Raw genomic sequence first — 18,914 nt, 5'->3', positions numbered from 1 at the left:
GGGCACACACACACACTGTATTCCCACTCCATCACGCCCCCTCCCGGGGCCCGACCAGCAGAGAGGGTGAGGACTGACGGGGCCCCATGGGCCGCACAGGGGTCTCCTGTGGGGCTGGAAATGGGGGGGGGGGGAATTCTGCCCCTGGCACTCTCCCGCCTGCAAGGTGGAGGCGCACCGTGCCATGGACACGTGGAGCCCCGCCACCGCCTCCCACACGGCGGGGACAGAGCTGGCGCGGCTGGCGGTCGCCCTTGGCTGGGGTGAGCTAATTAGGCTAATGGGGCCCGGTCTCCCCCTCCCTCCCCGGGGGCCGCCATTGTCTCCAGAGATGTCTCCCCGCCACTGACCTTCTGGCAGCTTTGTGCCGCGCAGGCGGGCGGATTCCTTAGGAAATTACTGGCTCATTAGCACCCGGCTACGCGCCCCGTCTCCCTGCAGCGCGGCCACCAGCCGCTCGGCTCCGGCCACCGCACAATGGGCAGCCACGCAGGACGCCTGTCGCCAAGCTACGGGGAACAAAGGGCGCGTGTCGCCCGGAGACTGCCCTTTCCACAGCCCCGGCCCCGCGGCTTCCAGGGGCTATTTTTGGCGGCACCATTGGGCGGGGGGCTGGGGAGGGCAGGGCCCACGCTGTGGGGCAGCCCAGCCCTATAAAACCCTGGGCGGGCAGGGAGAGCGGCTCAGGGGGGCTGTGCGCTCAGCGGGACATGCCATAATCTGTGCTCGGCCCCTTGGAGACGCCGCGAAGGATGGAAGCGCCCAGCACCAAGGTACGGCTCTGGGGCCCGGCGAGCGGGGCTGGGCCGGGCAGAGGCGGTGCCCGCCCGCAGGGCACAGCTGGCGGAGGGGCAGGCATGCCCCGCCGGGGGGGGAGACCATGCAGGGCCAGTGCTGTGACCCGGAGGTGGTTGCCTTGAACCCCAGAGAGGCACATGCTGCCCGGCTGCCTGCGCGGGGGGAACCCTGAGAGCTGCCACACCAAGGGCTGCACGTCTCAGCGTCTCCCTGCCCCACGCCCCCCCGCCCCCGTCCCCGTGGAGAAGGAGCCCAGCCCATCCTGCCTCGGGGTCGCTGGAGGACACAGGCCGGCCTTGCCGTGGGAACGGTCTCTGGGGTGGAAGGGAAATCAGCTTTGTTCATTTCCGGTGTCTCTCCTGGTCCCAGAAACACCCCCCGGGTCCGGGACCCCCCCGCCACACGAGCCAGGCGCTGGCCCGCTCTTTGCCGTGTCCCACGTCGGGGAGGCAAAGCGCTGCTTGGGCACGCTGTGAGGGGTGCCTGGGTCTGCCCCGCCTGGCCCCTGCAGCCCGCACCACCCTGGCCTTTCCCCACGGCCCCGTGGCCACAGTGAGCCGCTCAGCGCCCGGGCGTGTGTTACACATGTGTTGCACGGGGGTCGCTGAGCGCCGGGTGGCGCAGGACTGAGCCCTGCACTCAGCGTTCAAGGGAGCCCCAGCGGCTGTAACATTTCACCCGTCCGGCCACGCACAAACCAGCCTGAGCTGCCGGCCTGCACCAGTCCCTGCCTCGCCCCGGAGCGCTCCCTGGGGTAGCTTGGTCTCCATGACGCACCCTCTGCTAGCCGGGGGGGCCAATTAGTGCTAATTGCAGCCGTGGCTGCTTCTCCTGCAAGGGGCAGGCTGCTTCTATCAGTGCTGCCATGGGGTGAGGGGTAGGGGGACACGGTCTGGGGTGGTGGGGGAGCATCTCTGTGGCCTGGTCCGCATCAGGCCCCTTTGTCTTGCATTTCAGAACAGAGTGTTAGGGCCGTGCAAAGGACTCCTGGGTTCTATGCCCAGCACCAGGAGGGCACTGGGGCCTAGTGGTTAGGGGCAAGAACAGGGACTCAGGACTCCTGGGTTCTCCTCCTGCCATGGGAGTGTCGGGCAGGCCGTCTAGCGCGGACCAGGAGTGCTGGGGTTTGATTAGCTATTCCTGGGGGGGGGAGGGCACCTGAGACAGAGGCAAGCTGGGGATTGTAGCGTTTGCTATGGGGGGGCAGGGCAGCAAGGTGGCGACTGTGGGGCTGGGTGGGGCTGGGCCTGGGGGGGTGAAGTGGGGCCCATCCTGCTACCAGGCCAGAGGAGGGCGGGTGGCTGGAGGCGCTGCAGGCGGGGCAGGCCAAGTCTGCGGGCACCCGCCAGCCTCGCTCTTGCTCTTGGGGGCAGGCGCTGCCATCCCGGAGGCTGGTCAGCCCATCGCTGCGGGGCCCCTTGCTGGGCAGGGCAGCGCCGGGCTGAGCCTGGCTGGGGGAACCGGCTTTCTGCAGCTTTGGCGCCGAGGTCGCCGCCCGGGAGCCGGGGGGTCGTCTCTGGGTTTCACCCTGTCAATGCCTGTCCCTGCACTCAGGCCTGCCTCTCGCGCTGCAGCTCCACAGGGCCTCCTGCCTCCTGCTCCTGGCCCTGCTCTGCTCCCTGGCCGCGGCCCAGCGCAGCCTGCCCGGGTGCTGCCGCCAGAAGACCTGCCCATGCCGCGTCTATGACCTGCTGCACGGCTCGGGCCAGCACGCGGCCGGCATCCTCACCATGGGCAAGCGGATGAGCAGTGCGCGGGCCTTCCAGAGCCAGCTCTACCGCCTGCTGCACGGCTCGGGCAACCACGCCGCCGGCATCCTCACCATGGGCAAGCGGGCCCCGGAGCAGCCAGCCGCGGTCTGCTGGGACGCCTCCCCCTGCCCCGCCGGCACAGACGCCCCGTGTGCTGCCGCCCCTGACCCCGCCAGCACCGGGGGATGCCTGGGCCGGCTCGCCAAGGACGTGACCCGGGGCCAGAGCGGGCTGGCTGCAAAGCGTTTTTCCTGAAGTGGCCGGGACAGCAGCGTGCCGGTGGGGGGTGGGGGCGGGGGGCACCAGGGGCCATTCACAAATAAACCCCAGCTTGAGGCTCACAGCTGTCTACCCCTCGTCTCGCATCCCAGGAACACAGCGGCTGGGGGGAGATGGGGATCCCGCCGCCGGAGAACACAGCAGCCAGCTGCCTGAGCGCCGCTGTCAGGGCTGGAGCTGCTGGGGACCCCCTGGGTGGGGCAAGCCCAGGAACAAGCGCAGCTCCGTGCCCCCTCCCCCCCCCCAGAACTCTGTGCGGCCCGGTTAGCGGGACACAGGCCAGCCTGGGGTGCAAGCCCCCCCTGCCTGCCATCTGGGCACAGCGGGTGTAACACACCCACCCGGGGGGCTTTACACTGACTTTGCACAGCTGCGAATGACACACAGGGGCTGGGGGGGCTGCTGCCCCCTGCTATGCAATCATGCGCCCTGAGCCTGCTCATGAATGCTAGCGCACCACGGCTGGGCTAGAGGGGCTGGGGGGGGGTGTGTGCAGGAATCGTTGGGGGGCTGGCTGGCTCCCTCTGGCAGGCACCAGGGCCTGTGGCCGTGGGCGAGGTTGCTGGGCTGGTCTGCGGCTTGCGGCACCCTCTCGATTGGGCAGATGCTCCAATCTGTGCACCATGGTGCGAGCAGCTCCCTGCCAGCGCGTGGGCGGGGTGGCGCTGGCAGCCAGAGGGCAGTGTTGGAAAACAAACGGGCAGCGCTGAGCGGCGTCGTTCGCTGCCGCCAAGAGCCACTCGCAGCCCGGGGTCAGCCCCACTCCTGCCCTGGGGGGGGGGGGGTGGGGCCAACAGCAGCCCCCGGGAAGCAAACCCCTGCTTCCAGTTTGTGAGAGCCTGGGTTCCCAGCCCCTCTCTTCGCTGTGGGGCTGGCACAGCCCCCAGCCCTGCCGGCGCCTGCTCCTCAGGGCGTCCATGCCCCCAGCAGTCCCTCGCTGGGTTCAAGGACTGACGGGGTCTGCACTGAGACCCTTCGTGAGCCCCTTAGCGTTCCCGGCCCAAATCCCCGGCCAGGCCGGCGCTGAGGCCGGGGAGGTCTCCAGGGGCTGGGCGAGACCCTCAGCCGCCCGCTCCACCGAACTGCCCGGGGCTTGTGGAGACCAGACTCCGCTCAGCAGGCCCAGGCCCAGCAGCCTGAGCGTCCACACGGGCCTGCGCTGCTCGAACCCGTTTCTACAGGTCGATTAAAGCAACGTGAGCCCTGGGCCTCCCTGCCCAGGCTGTGACACGGGGCAGTGGCAAGGAGCTGAGATCTCAGTGCCACCCGCCAAGGCGCAGCACCGTCAGCCCGGGCCAGGGGGTAAATGTACCAAGGGGCAGGACTCTCCGCACCTCTCGAACCCAGCGCAGGCGGGCCCCACGCGGCTCTAAACCCATTTGAACCCAGCCGGGGAAGTGTGAACCTAGCCCAAGGTGGGTTCAGCCTGGGCCAGCAACACCAATAGCAGCCCCCCTCCCCCGCCCACTGCATCGTCAGGGTGCCTCTCTCAGTCCCAAAGTTCAGGGTCCCCTCCCCCCACAGTCCCAGGGTCCCAGGATCCCCTCCCCCTCCCACGGTCCCAGGGTGCAGGGTCCCCCCCCCCCCGCACAGTCCTCGGGTACAGGGTCCCGTCCCCCCACAGTCCCAGGGTGCAGGTTCCTCCCCCCACCCAGGGTCCCAGGGTACAGGGTCCCCCTCCCCGCGCACGGTCCAGGGTGCAGGTTCCCCCCGCGCACAGTCCTCGGGTGCAGGGTCCCCCCACAGTCCTCGCACGGTCCCAGGGTGCAGGGTCCCCCCACGGTCCCAGAGTACAGGGTCCCCCCCCCCCGCACGGTCCCCCCCCCCCCGCACGGTCCCAGGGTCCCCCCCTCCCCGCGCACGGTCCAGGGTCCCCTCCCCCCTCCCACGGTCCCAGGCTGGAGGGTCCCCCCGCACGGTCCTCGGGTACAGGGTCCCGTCCCCCCCCACGGTCCAGGGTGCAGGGTCCCCCCCGCACGGTCCCAGAGTACAGGGTCCCCCGCTCCCCCCGCACGGTCCCAGGGTGCAGGGTCCCCCCCCGCGCGCACGGCTGCCGCCTGCAGGGTCCCCCGGGGCGGGGCCGCGCCGAGCCGCCCGGGCCGGATTAGCAGGGGGCGGAGCGGGGCCGCGCACGGGCTGCACCTGCCGCCGGAGTCCGCGGGCCGGGCCGGGCCGGGCCATGCCGGCGATGAAGGGGCTGCTGGCCCCGCAGAACACGTTCCTGGACACCATCGCCACGCGCTTCGATGGCAGCCGTGAGTCTCCGCCGCCGGCTGCGCCGCGCTGCGCTGCGCTGGGCTGGGCTGGGCTGGGCAGGGGGGACCCGTTTGCGCCCCGGAGCCGGGCAGGGCAGGGCAGGGCAGGGCTGGGCTGGAGGGGGACCCTGCGGCCCGGGCAGGGCTGGGGCGGGACCCCGCTTGCGCTCCGGGGCGGGCAGGGCTGGAGGGGGACCCTGCGCACCGGAGCCGGGCAGGGCTGGGCTGGGGGGGACCCCGCTTGCGCTCCGGGCAGGGCATGGCTGGGCTGGGCTGGAGGGGGACCCTGCGGCCCGGGCAGGGCTGGGGGGGCCCCCGCTTGCGCACCGGCGCCGGGTCGGGCAGGGCAGGGCAGGGCTGGGGGGACCCCGCTTGCGCTCCGGGCAGGGCATGGCTGGGCTGGGCAGGGGAGGGGGACCCCGCTTGCGCCCCGGGGCGGGCTCTGGTCCTACTGGATGTAGGGTTGCACTCTCGGGGCGGGACTGGAGGACTCCCCCCGCCGCCCCAGCTATTTCTCCCCCGGGGGGGGGGGGCGTGGATCAGTGCTAGGGATCCCTGACCTCAGCCCCAGGCCAACTGCCCTGCGTGACCCCTCCCCCCGCAGCCAGGGGGGAGGTAATGGGGCTCCCTGGCCGCAGAGACCCCAAAGCCTCCCCCCCCCGTCCAATCCCAGGGTTGGGGGAGGATCTTTTGTTGTTGGACCAAGTGTGATGATCCCCTCTCCCGCCCCCGGCCCCTGCGAAGGGGCACCGTGTGTCCGCCTGCGCCGGGTGCCCCCAGGCCGGGGAGGAGCAGGGGGGGTGGGGGGTCTTCATCCTGCCTGCCCCGGGACCCAGGAGCCTTTATCATCAGAGAGCTGCCGGGCACCACCCCTCCCTGCTGCTTCTGGGAGACTGCTCCAGGCTCGCCTGGCCCCCCACGCTGCCCCCCAGCCCAGCTAGACTAGCCTGCCCCCCATGGCCCTCTCTGCCCCCAGCACCCCCCCCCCCCCACTTCCCTGCAGCCCAGCCTGGCCCCCCCCCCACTGCCGTCTCTGCCCCCAGCACACACCCCCCACTTGCCTCCAGCCCAGCCCCCCCACACCGCCCAGCTCAGCCTGCTCCCCCGCCTCTCACTCTAAAGATGACTGGTCATTTTCAGTGAGCAATAATCCTGCTCCTCTGCCCCCGTGGGGGTGGGCGCCTGGGGGTGGGCGAAGGCTTGGTGTGTCTGGCAGCGCTGAGGCTATTCAGTGCTCCCCAAGGCACCCCCGGGGGGCAGGGGTGGTGGCCGGAAAGCTCTCTCCTGCCCTGTAGCGCTGCATGCGCGGGAGGGGGTGTAAGGCAACGATTCTGGCCCTGGTATTTTTATTAAAAGTCACAGACAGGGCGTGGGCCAGACCCAGTACATCACGGTTCATTGAAGGCGAAGCCTGAGCTGCATTGGGTGTGGGGGCGATGCCCGAGCTCCGCCGTGCGGGGCTGAATTATTGGGATCTTCAAGGAGTCCGAGAGGTCTGGTAAAACCACGGAATCCGTGACCGGTCCGCAGCTGTCGGGATAAGGTGCCGGGACGCTGGCGTATCTGCCTCCGCACGAGGGCTGGGGCCAGGCTGGCCATCCAAGCGCCCACCCCAGCCCACCTCGTACACACGCTGTGCGCAGCCCAGAGGATGGAAAGTGCGGCTTTAAATCTTCCTGCTTACTTGGCAGTTAGTGGGAAGTGTCAGAACCTCGCCTGCTCCTGCCCTGAGAGCGCTCAGCCCGTTCGCAGCCCTGGGCTTCGATTAAACCCCCCCCCCCCCAAACCTTCCCCCCCAGCCGGAAGTCACAATCCGGCCTGAATCGGTCTGTTTAAAATGCTGCCCCGTCCCCATCGCCCCCGCCCCAGGAGGGAAGGTGTAGTAAGCGTGGCTTTTTGTAAATAAAGTGCCATATTGCAGACGCAGGGATTTTCCCCCTAAGAGGATTGTGATTTAAATGCTTCCAGAAAGATCAATAAAAACTAATTTACCGTTTCCTGGGGCTCCCTGACGGCCACCTGTGACCAACGCCCCCAGCCCCTTTTCCGTGCACAGGGAGTGAGCCACCGACCTCTCCCTGACACGCTGGCCTGCGTGGGAGCCCGGTTCCCTGGGGAGGTGACAAGGGAGGCGCCGAGCCCCCCCTGGACTGGGCGCAATAGCTGTGTCCAGAATTATATAAGTGTGGATTAAACTGAATATCATTTGTCTAAGGCCAGGGACGAGCGCGGCCTCCGGATTTAAGGCGTGCAGCCGGCACGTGTGGTATCAGAGCAGATACAGGTTTTTGTTGTCGTGACGAGCTGCGGGGATTTTGTGTCTCTCCTCTGCGTTGCCAGAGGGCACTGGGTGGCCCCAGGCAGTGATGAACGCAGCCCTCGGGACGGTCACCAAGGGGAGAGCTCAGCTCAGCTGGGCCGGGCCCCACACAGGGGCAGGGAATGGAGCTCTGACAAGGATCCACTGGGACGGAGCCAAGCCCCGCACGAGGCTGTGCCGGCTCACCCCGGGCACGTGGCTTAGGACAGGTCCACGCTGACGGTGGCGTGTGGGGCGCGGCGACGGGCACAGGCCTAGCTAGCAGTGGAGATGGGGAGCAGAGCAGAGTGCCCGACACGCCTGAACCCCCAGGACAGGTCCCGGACACGGGCTCTGCACGCGCCCCCCAGCTACACTGTCGTGTAGTGCCCCCCTGCGTCCTCCTGCCACGGCCTTCCTCTGCCACAGTAGCTGAACAGCGCAGCGAGCGAGGGCACGGCCTGCCCGTCGCTGGGGACGGAGCTACGCGCACGTGTCCCTCTACGCCGCTGTGAGCGTAAGGTGTTAGAGGCAGGGAAAGCCAAGGAGCGGCCGGATGCCAGCCGGGGGGCGAAGGGGGGGACTGTTGCCCAGGGCTACAGTGGTAGCTGGAGGGTGGCCTCCGAAAAGGAGCAGCCCCCAGTACGGACGTGCTGCCCCACGGCCCAGCACTCAGCACCTCCTCTGCTTTCAAGGGGAAGGTGGCACCATGTCAGTGCTCGTGTCTGTATGTCCGGGCCCCGCCCGGCTTCTCTGGGGCCACCTTGGCCTGCAGCTGTTTGGGAAGGGTTATCCCAGAGGGGTCCCTGGGCGTGGTTCCCCTGCATTCAGAGGTGGCTTGTTAGCCCGGCCCGGCCCGGTGGCTGGATTAGAGGGCCGGCTGCTGTGCTGTGGTTTGCTGTTAGCACCTCCCGGGTCAGCGTCCGGGGGAAGGAAGGTGCAAGGGAGCAGCCAGGAGAGGGGTGAATGGCCCATGGTGGCTCACGGTGCTGGCACGGCTGGGAGAGGGCGTGTCAGGCTCCGTGGGTCACAGCTGCTCACGTGGCAGGGTGGCTGCTGCTCGCCCCGGGGGCAGCTGCTGGCAAACGGTTTCATTTTCCCCAGGAGAAAACTGAGTTGAAAACAGGTGTTTTGTTTGTTTTTTGTTGAAATTTGGGGGCTTTTGGCAAACGAACCCCCAACGTTTTCCGGCTAGTGAAAGCTGGGACTTCGTCACTGTTCTCGTTTTCATTTTTGACAAAAAAAAAACCTGTCCTCCCCCCCCACATTTTTTTGATTAAAGTGGATTTTTGGGGTGAAAATTCCTGTTGTTAGAGGTTCCTTTTCTGCCACAGAGCCTTCCGGCGAGGGGTGTTCTGCTGGGTTCCTCTGCCAGCCGCTCGTCCGAGCTCCAGCTGCTGAACTCACGGGTCAGGTGATGGCAGATCCTACTTGGGGGGCCCCAATCTCAAACCTGGTGCTCGGGGAACCCATTGCTCAAGTGGGGAGACTCGCTGGGCTGTGGAAGTCTCCCCCAGGGGAGGGGGCAGATCCCTGGTGGTCTGTCAGGGTGGATCCTCCCCAGGCCCTGGGGCACGGCCCAGTCGGTGAGCTGCTGGCGCTGGGTGTGGCAATGGCTGACGGCCGCTCCCCCTGGACACTCATCACCATGCTGCCGAGGCCCGGGCTCCAGCAGGAGAGCTGTGCTGGCGAGGACGGGCAGTGGCTGGGAGAGGGGCAGGCGTGGGGCACGGCTTGGGCCCTGGGAGTTTGCCAGCCGAGGGCCAAGGCGTGAGTGAGCCGTCGCTGCAGCTGGGCCCAGTGTGCACAGACAATGCAGACAAAGGCACATGCAATTAGCGCCCGGCTGGGCGCCCCGACTCCCTGCAGCCGCCGGTCGCAGCCAGCCCAGACGCGTCACACAGTGACACGGTGCCTGCCCCCCCAGCCCCGCTAATTATATTTTCAAAGCCCCCACTTGGCTCCCCGTGAGCTGCAGCACAGGGCTTTGTTCCCCCACCACAACCACAAGCACCAGATGTTTGCTCACGACCTGAGTTCTCAGCAGGGCGCCCAGACTGCAGTGAAAAGAAAGGAGCCAGGACTCCTGGGTTCTGTTCCTGGCTCTGGAAAAGGGGTGGGGTCCAGTGAGGGGGAAGGGGCTGGACTCAGGACTCCTGGGCTCCGTTCCCAGCCCTGCCACTGATTCTCTGTGCGGTCTTGGGTGAGTCCCTTCCCCTAGTGGTGCCTCAGTTTCCTGAAGGGTGTGATGGAGTGGAGCTGCCTGCAGGGACTAGGAAAGGGTTAACCCTCTCTGGGCAGGAAGCAGACTCACCTTTAAGGGCTGCTAGGGTTGGTGGGCAGAGCTGAGCGCGCACTGGGCCCTGGCAGGGGGGGCAGAGGCCTGGCGGGCAGAGTGAAGGGAGAGGGGTCTTGTGGCTCTCCCAGGTCCCCTGCCTCAGGCAAGTCCTGGATGAGTCCAGCCTGTCACCCCCCCGAGCCAGGAAAGGAACCCCGGAGTCCTGGTGTGCCGTTAACCTGAGGGCTCAGAGCCAAGCTCCCGCCTGGGCCCTGGGCCCGTTCTCTGCTGACTCCCAGCGCCCTGTGTTTAATGACTGGAAGTCCTGGTTTTATGGGGCGGGCGGGGCCAGCCATGTCCAAAGCCTTGCTCTGGGGGCCCGGGCAGACGGCACAATGTGTCTCTGCAGCTGCCCGGGCATTGCTTGCTGCACCCGTGCCCCTGGCGTCCGACGCAGGCAGCGTGTCCCCCACCAGAAGCGAGGCTGGAGTTTGCACTGTTACCTAGGCACCCCGCTGGCTGGAGGGCAGGGACTGGGCCTGGGGGTTGTGGGGACAGGCCCAGGAATTTGCCAGCCGCCTGCAGCCCTGCCTTGCTGAAATCCCCACTCGCCTTGACGCTCTCGCTGCACGCGACGACCGGCGCGAGCTGGGCCCAGGCGAGGGCCTGGCGTGGCGGCATCAAGAAAAAGCGGCAAGTGAGGCAGGGCAGATCCCCCTCAGCCCGCGGAGTGGACACCGTAGGAGATCTCCACGGACGTCGGGCTGCAGCCAGGGGCCTGTCCCTTCGAAGAGGCAGCCCCCGCCTGCCGGGCCGGATGAGCTCCCGCGGGGTACGGCGCCCAGGGAGGGTGGCACTGAACTGACGCACGCTCAGCTCCAGCGCCGTCCAATCCAGCCTTTCTCCAGCCGCCCGCCGCTCATCAGGTTGCCAGGGGAGCAGGTGTGATGCCACAGGTCCAGTGCTCCATGCCGATAAAGTCAAAGCCCGGAGAGCCCAGGGGACCCTCGCTGGCATGGGGACCTTGCGTTGGAGCCCACTGCCACGCTCACCCCTGGCCGGGCTGTCTGCAGGGATCAAACCCAGGACCTCTGCTGCAAGGAGCGCCTGCCCTGAGCACGTGAGCTGGTGGCACCTGCTTGCAGAGGCTGGCGCTGCACCTGGCTTTCCTGCCCGGCGTCTCCCGGCGCTGCTCCTCCCGCAGCTCGGCTCCCCTGGTGCCAGTGACCACAGAGCTGCCGGTACAGACACAGCCCTGGTGGGCCCCAGCGCCATGCTGTCCCGCTCTCAGCATGATTACCCGGCCCGGTGCCGGAAGTGCTAGCAGCTGCCCCGGCCCTCAACTGTCTGCCGGGAGTGTGGAGCCCTCCCCAGCATGGCAGGGGGCAGGGGCCGGCCCTCGCTCTGGAAAATAAAGGACGTGAGGCTGCCGGGTCGCTGCTGCCTGCCCGCCCACAGGCACCTGCTTGAATGGCCGCGACGCCCAGGTTGCGCTGAGGGTCTCATGCCTCTCGCAGGCTGCCCCGCAGGACGACTCTTGATCACATCAGGACCTGTTGAAAAGGGCAGCAGCTAATCTGGCTCTTGAGAGAGAGGAGCTCAAGGAAGCTGTGGATGAGTTCTTTGGCACCCTGGCATCCGCAGCCCGCTCCAGGGCGGCTCTCCCGGTACACGGAGGGGTCGTGAAGCTGGCTAAGGCTTTGTGGTAGACCCCGGCATCTCTGCCCCCCACATCCAAGCAAGCTGAGAAAAAGCACCATGTGCCTGTCAGGGGTTTCCGGCACCCATCTACACACCCGCCCCTGGGCTCGCTTGTGGTCCCGGCGGCTAACAAGGGCGACAGGCAGGGGCAGACGAGCGCTACACCTGAGAACAACGAGGCAAAGACAATGGACTTATTTGGTCGAAAAATGTATTCACCAGCGAGCCTGCAACGAAGGGCGTCTAACCAGCGGGCGTTGCTGGGGCGATACCGTTTTATCATCCAGCAATCGCTGGAGAAGTTCACTGATTCCCTCCCGCAGTCTAAGCAAGAGTCTGAGGCCATCCTGGAGGAGGTAAAACTGGCCAGGGCCTCCTTACAGGCGGCTTCAGACGCGGCGGAGTCGCCACGGGCAATGGCCTCCGTGGTGTTGATGAGGAGAGCTTCGTGGCTCCGGTTGTCTGGTCTCTCAGCGGACGTCCGACAGTCCTCCCAGCACCTCCCGTTCGACGGCTCTGCTCTGTTCACGGACCAGACTGACTCCAGACCGCATGGGTCCAAGGACGCTAGGGCCACGTTGGGCCTCTGTACCCCGTCTTCATCCAGGAGACACCTCAGGCCCTCTCAGCAGCACCGCTTCGGTAGCCAGCCCAGAGGGGAGCCCTATAGAAAGAGAAGTGGAGGCTACAGGTGTCACCGGGGCAATTCACCGGCATCTGCACCGAAGCCAGGCCCGAGCCAGCATTCCTCGGCTCAAAGAGAGGCTTTGGAAGGTGCGCCCGAGGACAACCTACCGGTCTATGCTCGAGATCCAGTTTCCCGACCGTTCTCCTCCCGCCTCGCCTCTTTTCTCCTGGCCTGGAAGGCTGCCACCCTGCGTCTTAGGACAGTGGGGTCTCTTCGCCGCTTGCCTCCCCTGCGGGCGGGCGCCCGGCATGGCAGTGATGCACCCGGCTTGCTCCTGTCCCACGGAGCTGGGCTTCTCTCCCCGCAGCTTGCCCTGTGCCCATGGCATGCCCCTCGCTGCCGTGGCTGCGGGGCGTCCTGGCACAGCCCCCGGCTGGGTTTGTTGTGGTTGCTGTCAAGCTGCCTTTAGCCCTGCCAGGGGGGGGGGAGGAGGCACCAGCTGGCGCGTGGGTGGTGCGGCTCGCTTGGCACCACGTCTCTGTGACGATGGAAGCCGGGAGCTATATCTGAGCTTCCGCACTCGCCTTCCCGCTGAATGGCGAGGTGCAGGGTGGAGCCAGCTCTCCCCGCCGGGGTGCGGGGCTGCAGCCCGGGCTGGCCACAGTGACAGGCGCCCTCGGGAAGAGCAGCAGGAAAGGGCTGCCCGGGGTGACGCCCGGGGCCTTGTCTTAGAGTCACCCCGGGGCTGGTGATGTGGCTGTGCTCGGCATGGGGTGACCCAGAGGCTGCGGGGGAGCAGGGCTTGTGCCAGCACAGCCCAGGGCTGGCGATGTACTACGCGTCACCAAGGTGGGCAGCCCTAGCCTGGCCCTTCCCAGCCCCGGCTGCCCCCTCTGCCGCCCAGATTCATAGAGTCCACGGCCAGAAGGGAGAACTGTCCTCAGCTGCTCTGCTCCCAGGCCAGAGACCTTCCCCGCAGTAAATCCTGGAGCAGATCTCCTAGAAAAAGCATCCAGTCTTGATTGAAAATGATGGGCGGTGGAGGATCTACCGCGACCCCTGGTAAATCGTTCCCGGGATTGACTGCGCGCACCGTTAAAAATGGACCCCTTATTTCCAGTCTGAATTTGTCTAGCGTCAACTTCCAGCCCCTGGCTGGCGTTAGACCTTCCTCTGCTGGCATGAGGAGCCCGTTATTGAACAGCTGCTCCCCCGGCAGGTCCTCACAGACTGTGCTCAAGTCACCCCTTCATCCTCTCTTCAGTAATGAGTAGACTGAGCGCTCTGAGCCGCACGATCAGGCCTGTTTTCTAACCCTTTCATCGTCCTCGTGGCTCTTCTCTGAACCCCCCCAATTTATCCGCATCCTCCCTGAATTGTTGGCACCAGCCCTGGACACAGGATTCCAGCACCGGTCGCACCAGTGCCAAACAGAGGTTAATGACCTCTTTGCTCTGACTCAGGTTCCCCTGTTTATGCGTCCCAGCATCACGTTAGCCCCTTCAGCCGCAGCGTCACACTGCAACCTCACGTTCAGCTGTTTATCTGCCACGACCCCCGGCAGTCTGTGCTCCTAGATGGGCATGTTTGCATTTAGCCATATTAAAACACAGAGTGTTTGCTTGCACCCAGGTTACCAAGCGATCCAGATCGCTCTCTGTTGCTGACCTGTCCTCTTCACTGCTTTCCACGCCCCCAATTTTTGTGTCCTCTGCAAATGTTGTCAGTGACGGTTTTTACGTTTTCTTCCAGGTCATTAAAAAGAATGTTAAATAGCTTAGGGCCACGAACAGATCCTGCGGGGCCCCACTGGAAACGTACCTGTTCAGTGACAAGCCCCCCCTTACAGCTAGATTTCGAGATCTCTCTGTTAGCCAGCTGTTTATCTATGTCATGTGGGCCATGTTAATGTTATATCTTTCTAGTGTTTTAGTCAGAATGTCGCGTGGTACCGAGTCAAACACGTTGCAGAAGTCAAAGTACACTACAGCAACCAAACTTGTAATCGTTTGTTTGACAGGATCTTTTCTCCATAAACCCATAGGAATTGGCATGAATTATATTACCCTCCTTTAATGCTTTATTAATCAAGTCCCATATCAGCTGCACCAACATCTTGCCCAGGATCGATGTCAGACTGACAGGCCTATAATTACTCTGGTCGTCCTATTTACCCTTTTAAAATATGGAAACAACATTAGGTTTCTTCCAGTCCTTTGGAAATTACCCAGTGCTCTAAGATTAATGGGTCAGTGAGCTCCTCAGCAGCTCTTTTAAAACTCTTGGATGCAAGTTATCTGGACCTGCTGATTTAATAATGTCTGACTTAGTAACAGCTGTTTAACATCCTCCTGAGATGCTAGTGGAATGGAGAGAGAGTTATCCTGTGACATGACTACATATCCTGAGATACAGAACCGAAATATGTATTGAACACCTCTGCCTTTGCTGAATTATTATTGAGAATTCTACCATTTCCATTGAGGAATGGATCAATACCATTGTTAGGATTCTTCTTGTTCCTCGTGTAATTTAAAAACTGCTTCTATTTCTGGCTCAACAAGGGTGCGGGGTGTCTAGTTGTTAAACCAGGAAGGGCAGAGCTGGAAGCTGAAATGCCTGGGTTCCAGCTTCAGCTCTGGGAAGGGAGTGGAGTCTAGTGGTCAGAGCAGAAGGGACTGGGAGCCAGGACTCCTGGGTGCTGTTCCAAGCTCTGGGAGGGGAGGATCAGAATGCAAATGCTTCCCGTGACCCCTCCAGGGTGATAACCTGGCCCTTGGTTTTTCTTATTTCCAGACAGCAACTTCATCCTGGCCAACGCTCAGGTTCACCGCGGCTTTCCCATCGTCTACTGCTCTGACGGCTTCTGCGATCTCACCGGCTTCACCCGCACCGAGGTCATGCAGAAGAACTGCAGCTGCCGCTTCCTGTACGGGGCCGAGACCAGCGAGTCCGTCCTGCAGTGCATCGAGAAGGCGCTGGATGGGAAGCAGGAGTACCAGGCCGAGGTCTGCTTCTACAAGAAGGGCGGTGAGTGGGGCTGCAGGCCATGACTCGCTGCAAAGCACCCACAGGGCCGGTCCCGGTCCCGGTCCCAGGCCCTTTCCCCACATAGGTCACCCGGCCCCGGGCCCTTAATGGATGATCTGCGGGAACGGTCCTGGCCAGGCAGCTGCTCCCAAAGCCCCAGACCTTCCACGTAACCCCATTGGCTCAGTGCGGGTCCTGTGGACCCTTGCAGTGGCTGGCTGATGTGGGGATAACAGCCTACTACTGCTGCTAGATCCCAGAGTTACTCCCGTAGCTCACTTTTCCGAGGCGCCTGCTTTTAGGGCTGGAGGCCCAGAGTTCTGCTGGCTGAGAAGGTGGCGGGGGTGGCGTGCAGAGCCCGGTCTGGTAACAGGAGCGTGGCTGACCAGCCCTGCACAGCAGGGTGGGGGGCACTTGCCCTGAATTAAGGTGCTGCACCGAGCCCTGCTGCCGTGTCTGGCCCCTGCGTGCCCAGCCAGCCGAGGGCCTTTCCCGGCTCAGGTCGCTGCCCTCCTCCCCGCAGGAGCTGCCTTCTGGTGCCTGCTGGACATCGTGCCCATCAAGAACGAGAAGGGGGAGGTGGTGCTCTTCCTCGTCTCCTTCAAGGACGTCACGGAGAGCCGGGGCAAGAGCCACCCGAGCGACAGGAGGGACGGTGAGCCCTGGCTGGGGCGGGCAGCGGGCTGCTGGGAGGGGAGGGGAGGGGACGGGCCAGCGTGGTCGAGGCGCGACCGGCGTCTGCCTCGAGCAAGGCCGGGTCCCGTGGCGCGGGAAGGGTTAGGGGTGCTGAGCCCTGCGAGTGAGAAGGGGGGACGGGGGGAGCCTTCCCGGGACGGCCACCGGGTCTGCAGGAGGGCCACGCACGGGGGCAGCCTGGGATGGGGGCCTGCCCCGCCCACGTGGCGCCTGCCCCCCGCCCTGGGCTCCAAGCCGCCCCCCAGCTCACGCTGCCTGAGCTGCTCCCCATCTCTTTCAGAGAAGCACCGGAGCAAGAAGGCGGGGCGCTCCCACCTGCGGGCCGCGCGGAAGCAGGGCCGGACGGTGCTGCACCAGCTCACCAGCCAGTTCACCAGGAAGGAGCGGGGCAAGATGAAGATCAACAGCGTAAGGACCACCCCCCACCCCCAGGGCCTCCAGCCTTTGCTCGAAGACGGGCACCGTCCCCTGCCTCTGGGCTGGGCTCCTTGGTCACCCCAGGTGGCTGCAGCGAGCCAGGTTCTGCTTCCCGCCCGTTACCTCCCACTGTCCCCCCGGGGGACCCAGCGGGAGCTGGGATGGGGCAGTGACGGCCCAGGCGCTGCAGGGCCGGCTGCCGGTCAGAGCTGGAGGGGCGGTGCGGCTCCAGCCGGGCACCGGAGCTGGGTGTGCGTTTGCCGGGTCGCTGCCCAAGGAGCCAGGCCAGGGGTTGACTCTCGCTGTGAATTGCCTCGTACCCCAGCACCCACCGGGGAGCTGCAGCCGCTGCAGGAGCCACCTGGCCATTTTTTCCTCTCCCCTGCTCCTCTTAGCTCCCTCTGCCTAATCCCTGGTGCTCCCGGCCCCGCCTCCCCTCAGCCTGAGCCTTTCTCCCAGCCCCTTCCCTTGGCAGGGCACCATGAGCCCGTCCATGGACTCTGCCTGGCGCCAGCTCCCTCTCCTGGAGCATGGTGATGCTGCCCGCCCGCAGACTGGAGCCGGGGCCCGGCCTGGCCTCGAGAAGCAGGTTCTGCTTCATGCCCGTTGTGTGAGCAGTGGCCAGGGGTGTTCTGCAGAGCCCGGCCGCCGGGACGTGGCTCCCAAGTCTGGGCCGCTGAGCGTCGGAGTTTAGCAGCTGCAGTGGGAGCCAGCCGAGGGGCTTGGTTGTGTGTCGTGCCCACGCGCTGACACAGGCAATGCTGCGTGTCCCGGGGAGGCCATCCCAGAGAGCCGACCTGCCCAGCACCCCGCAGCGGTGGCGTGGGATTCAGCTGCGTGTAGGACTGGTCCCACCGGTGTTTTCCAGTGGACACGGGGCTTTGCCGCTGGTCGGGTTCAACACACCTAGGAACAAAGGCGCTGCGTCCGCACAGGGATTTACCTGGTGTTAGTCCCCATGGGGCAAAACCCCGCAGCGGACTCGAGTGCGGGTCTCCCCCTGGGCCGCCGTCCAAAGCGGGGAGTCACCCAAAGGCTGAAGCTAAATAAATTGGGGCTAGAAATCAGGCGCCGAGTTCTAGCAGAGAAGGGAGTTAACCGCTGGGCGACTGGCCTGGGGGCCTGGTGCTTCCTCCATCACTTGACGTCCGTAAATCGAGGCTGGGCACCTCTTGGAGCCCCGCTCCAGCTCGGCCGGACAGTCTGGGCTGGAGGCAGGAGTCCCTGGGGCAGGATCTCCGGCCCGTGCCATGCAGGAGCTCAGACTGGATGGTCTGCGTGGCCCCTCCTGGCCTCGGAATATCTGGATCCCATTGAATGCCAGTGGGCGTTGGGTGCCTCACTCCCCATTCGTGTCCTCTGCAGAGAGCCCCGCCCTGGCTCAGCAGCACCCAGCCCTCCCCTCCCGGCACCGCTTGGAAGCCCTCGATTTGAAGGGTTCTGCTCCAGCAGCAGCTGCGTTCAGCGCCGGCCGGCCATCTCCCACCTGCCGTCTGCACAGGGCGCTGGCAGCTGCTCTGCCGACGGCTGTGCAGCAATCTGGCGGGTTGTTAGGAAGCGATTTCCGTCTGTGACATTTCCCAAGAGTCCCCTGGAAACGGGAGATTGTTCGGCGTGGCAGGGAGCTAGGCTCCTGCCAGGGGATCGTTATCTTGGGTGCGAACTGAATTCATTTGCAGCAGGAGGGGACGGCAGCGTTGTGATGCGATGGGCTGAAGGATCCCTGGAGTGTGCGTAGGGCTCGCACGGGGCTGATATTTAGGGCCTGCTTCTCTCATCTCTCGTTTGCTGTCGAGAAAACCCAGCTGCTTTGCATCAAACCCAGAGGTTTCTTCTCTGGTGGCGCCCAGCACGAGACACCAGCGTACGTGGGCGCGCGAGCAGGCGGGTGGCGTCACCGCTGCATACGGCTGTAGCCAGCCCATTCCTGGATCCCGGGTCGGGTGTCGCGAAGGCAGCCGACAAATGGGCGAGAGCTCCACGAACGATTCCAGGTCCGGGAAACCTGCCTCCTGACGGGAGACGCAAGCAGCTTGATCTCTTCCGCTTGTCCAAGGGAAGGTTAAGAGGGGACGCGATCACGGTCCACAGGAACCTCGGGAGGGAGATTTCTGAGGGCAGAAAGCTCTTCATCTAGCAGAACTAGGCATCGGGAGAGCCCGTGGCTGGGAGCTGAAGCCAGACAAGTTCAGCCTGGAAACACGGTGCCCGTTCCCAACACGAGGATAATTAACCACTGGAACAGATCGCCAAGAGCCACGGCGGATTCTCCGTCACTTGTGGTCTTGAAATCCAGCCCGGTGTCTGTTTCTGAACGCTGCGCTCCGACTCAGCCCGACCTATGTGGGGAGGCAGGAATCAATGGGCAGGGCGGTCCTGTCCCCTTCTGGCCAGAAAACCCACCGAAGGCAGGAAAGGAACAGCTCATGCAAGGGATCCTGCTGCCCCGGTTCGGAAGTTCTGTGTTCCGGTTCTGTGTTCTTGGCTGGCATTTCCCTCCCTCCCTCCCCCTGTTGGCTTCAGTGCTCTGCCCCAGAGGTGGCTGCAATCCCGGTGAACACTGTTACACAGTGCTTTGGGCGAGAGAGGCCGTCGGAGTGTCAGATGAAGGAAGGAGTTTACCTAGCCCTGTTCTCCAGTGCCTTGTGCATTAGCCCCCGGGACGGGACGGTGGGAGGGGCACTCAGATACCCCGGATGAGAGAGGCAGCCCTGTTCCCTGGGATTTAGCTCCATCTGGAGCATGGATTAGCTGCCCCCTCCGTGTCAGGCCAGCAGACAGC

The 18,914-nt window shown here is 64.9% G+C and overlaps 2 protein-coding genes across 2 annotated transcripts in view; both read left to right on the top strand.

Annotated features, from left to right (window-relative positions):
- The first annotated feature begins 524 nt into the window (after positions 1–524).
- HCRT (hypocretin neuropeptide precursor) lies at positions 525–2,941 on the top strand. Its single transcript, XM_067541346.1, has 2 exons — positions 525–773; positions 2,373–2,941. The coding sequence occupies exons 1-2, from the start codon at positions 753–755 to the stop codon at positions 2,802–2,804; spliced, it is 453 nt and encodes a 150-aa protein (XP_067397447.1). The 5' UTR covers positions 525–752; the 3' UTR covers positions 2,805–2,941.
- Positions 2,942–5,007: 2,066 nt separating this feature from the next.
- Positions 5,008–18,914, top strand: part of KCNH4 (potassium voltage-gated channel subfamily H member 4) — a 30,204-nt gene continuing 16,297 nt past the window's right edge. Inside the window, exons 1-5 of the mRNA XM_067541343.1 lie at positions 5,008–5,083; positions 14,786–15,019; positions 15,543–15,690; positions 15,820–15,862; positions 16,016–16,123. Of these exons, the coding sequence (XP_067397444.1) occupies positions 5,008–5,083; positions 14,786–15,019; positions 15,543–15,690; positions 15,820–15,862; positions 16,016–16,123 (609 nt within the window). The remainder of the gene's footprint in view (positions 5,084–14,785; positions 15,020–15,542; positions 15,691–15,819; positions 15,863–16,015; positions 16,124–18,914) is intronic.

Source organism: Emydura macquarii, unplaced genomic scaffold, assembly GCF_026122565.2.
Source record: "Emydura macquarii macquarii isolate MOO-44397 ecotype Brisbane River unplaced genomic scaffold, CSIRO-AGI_Emac_v2 contig_629, whole genome shotgun sequence".
Classification (NCBI taxonomy): domain Eukaryota; kingdom Metazoa; phylum Chordata; order Testudines; family Chelidae; genus Emydura; species Emydura macquarii.
This window is presented reverse-complemented; position numbering and strand designations above follow the sequence as displayed.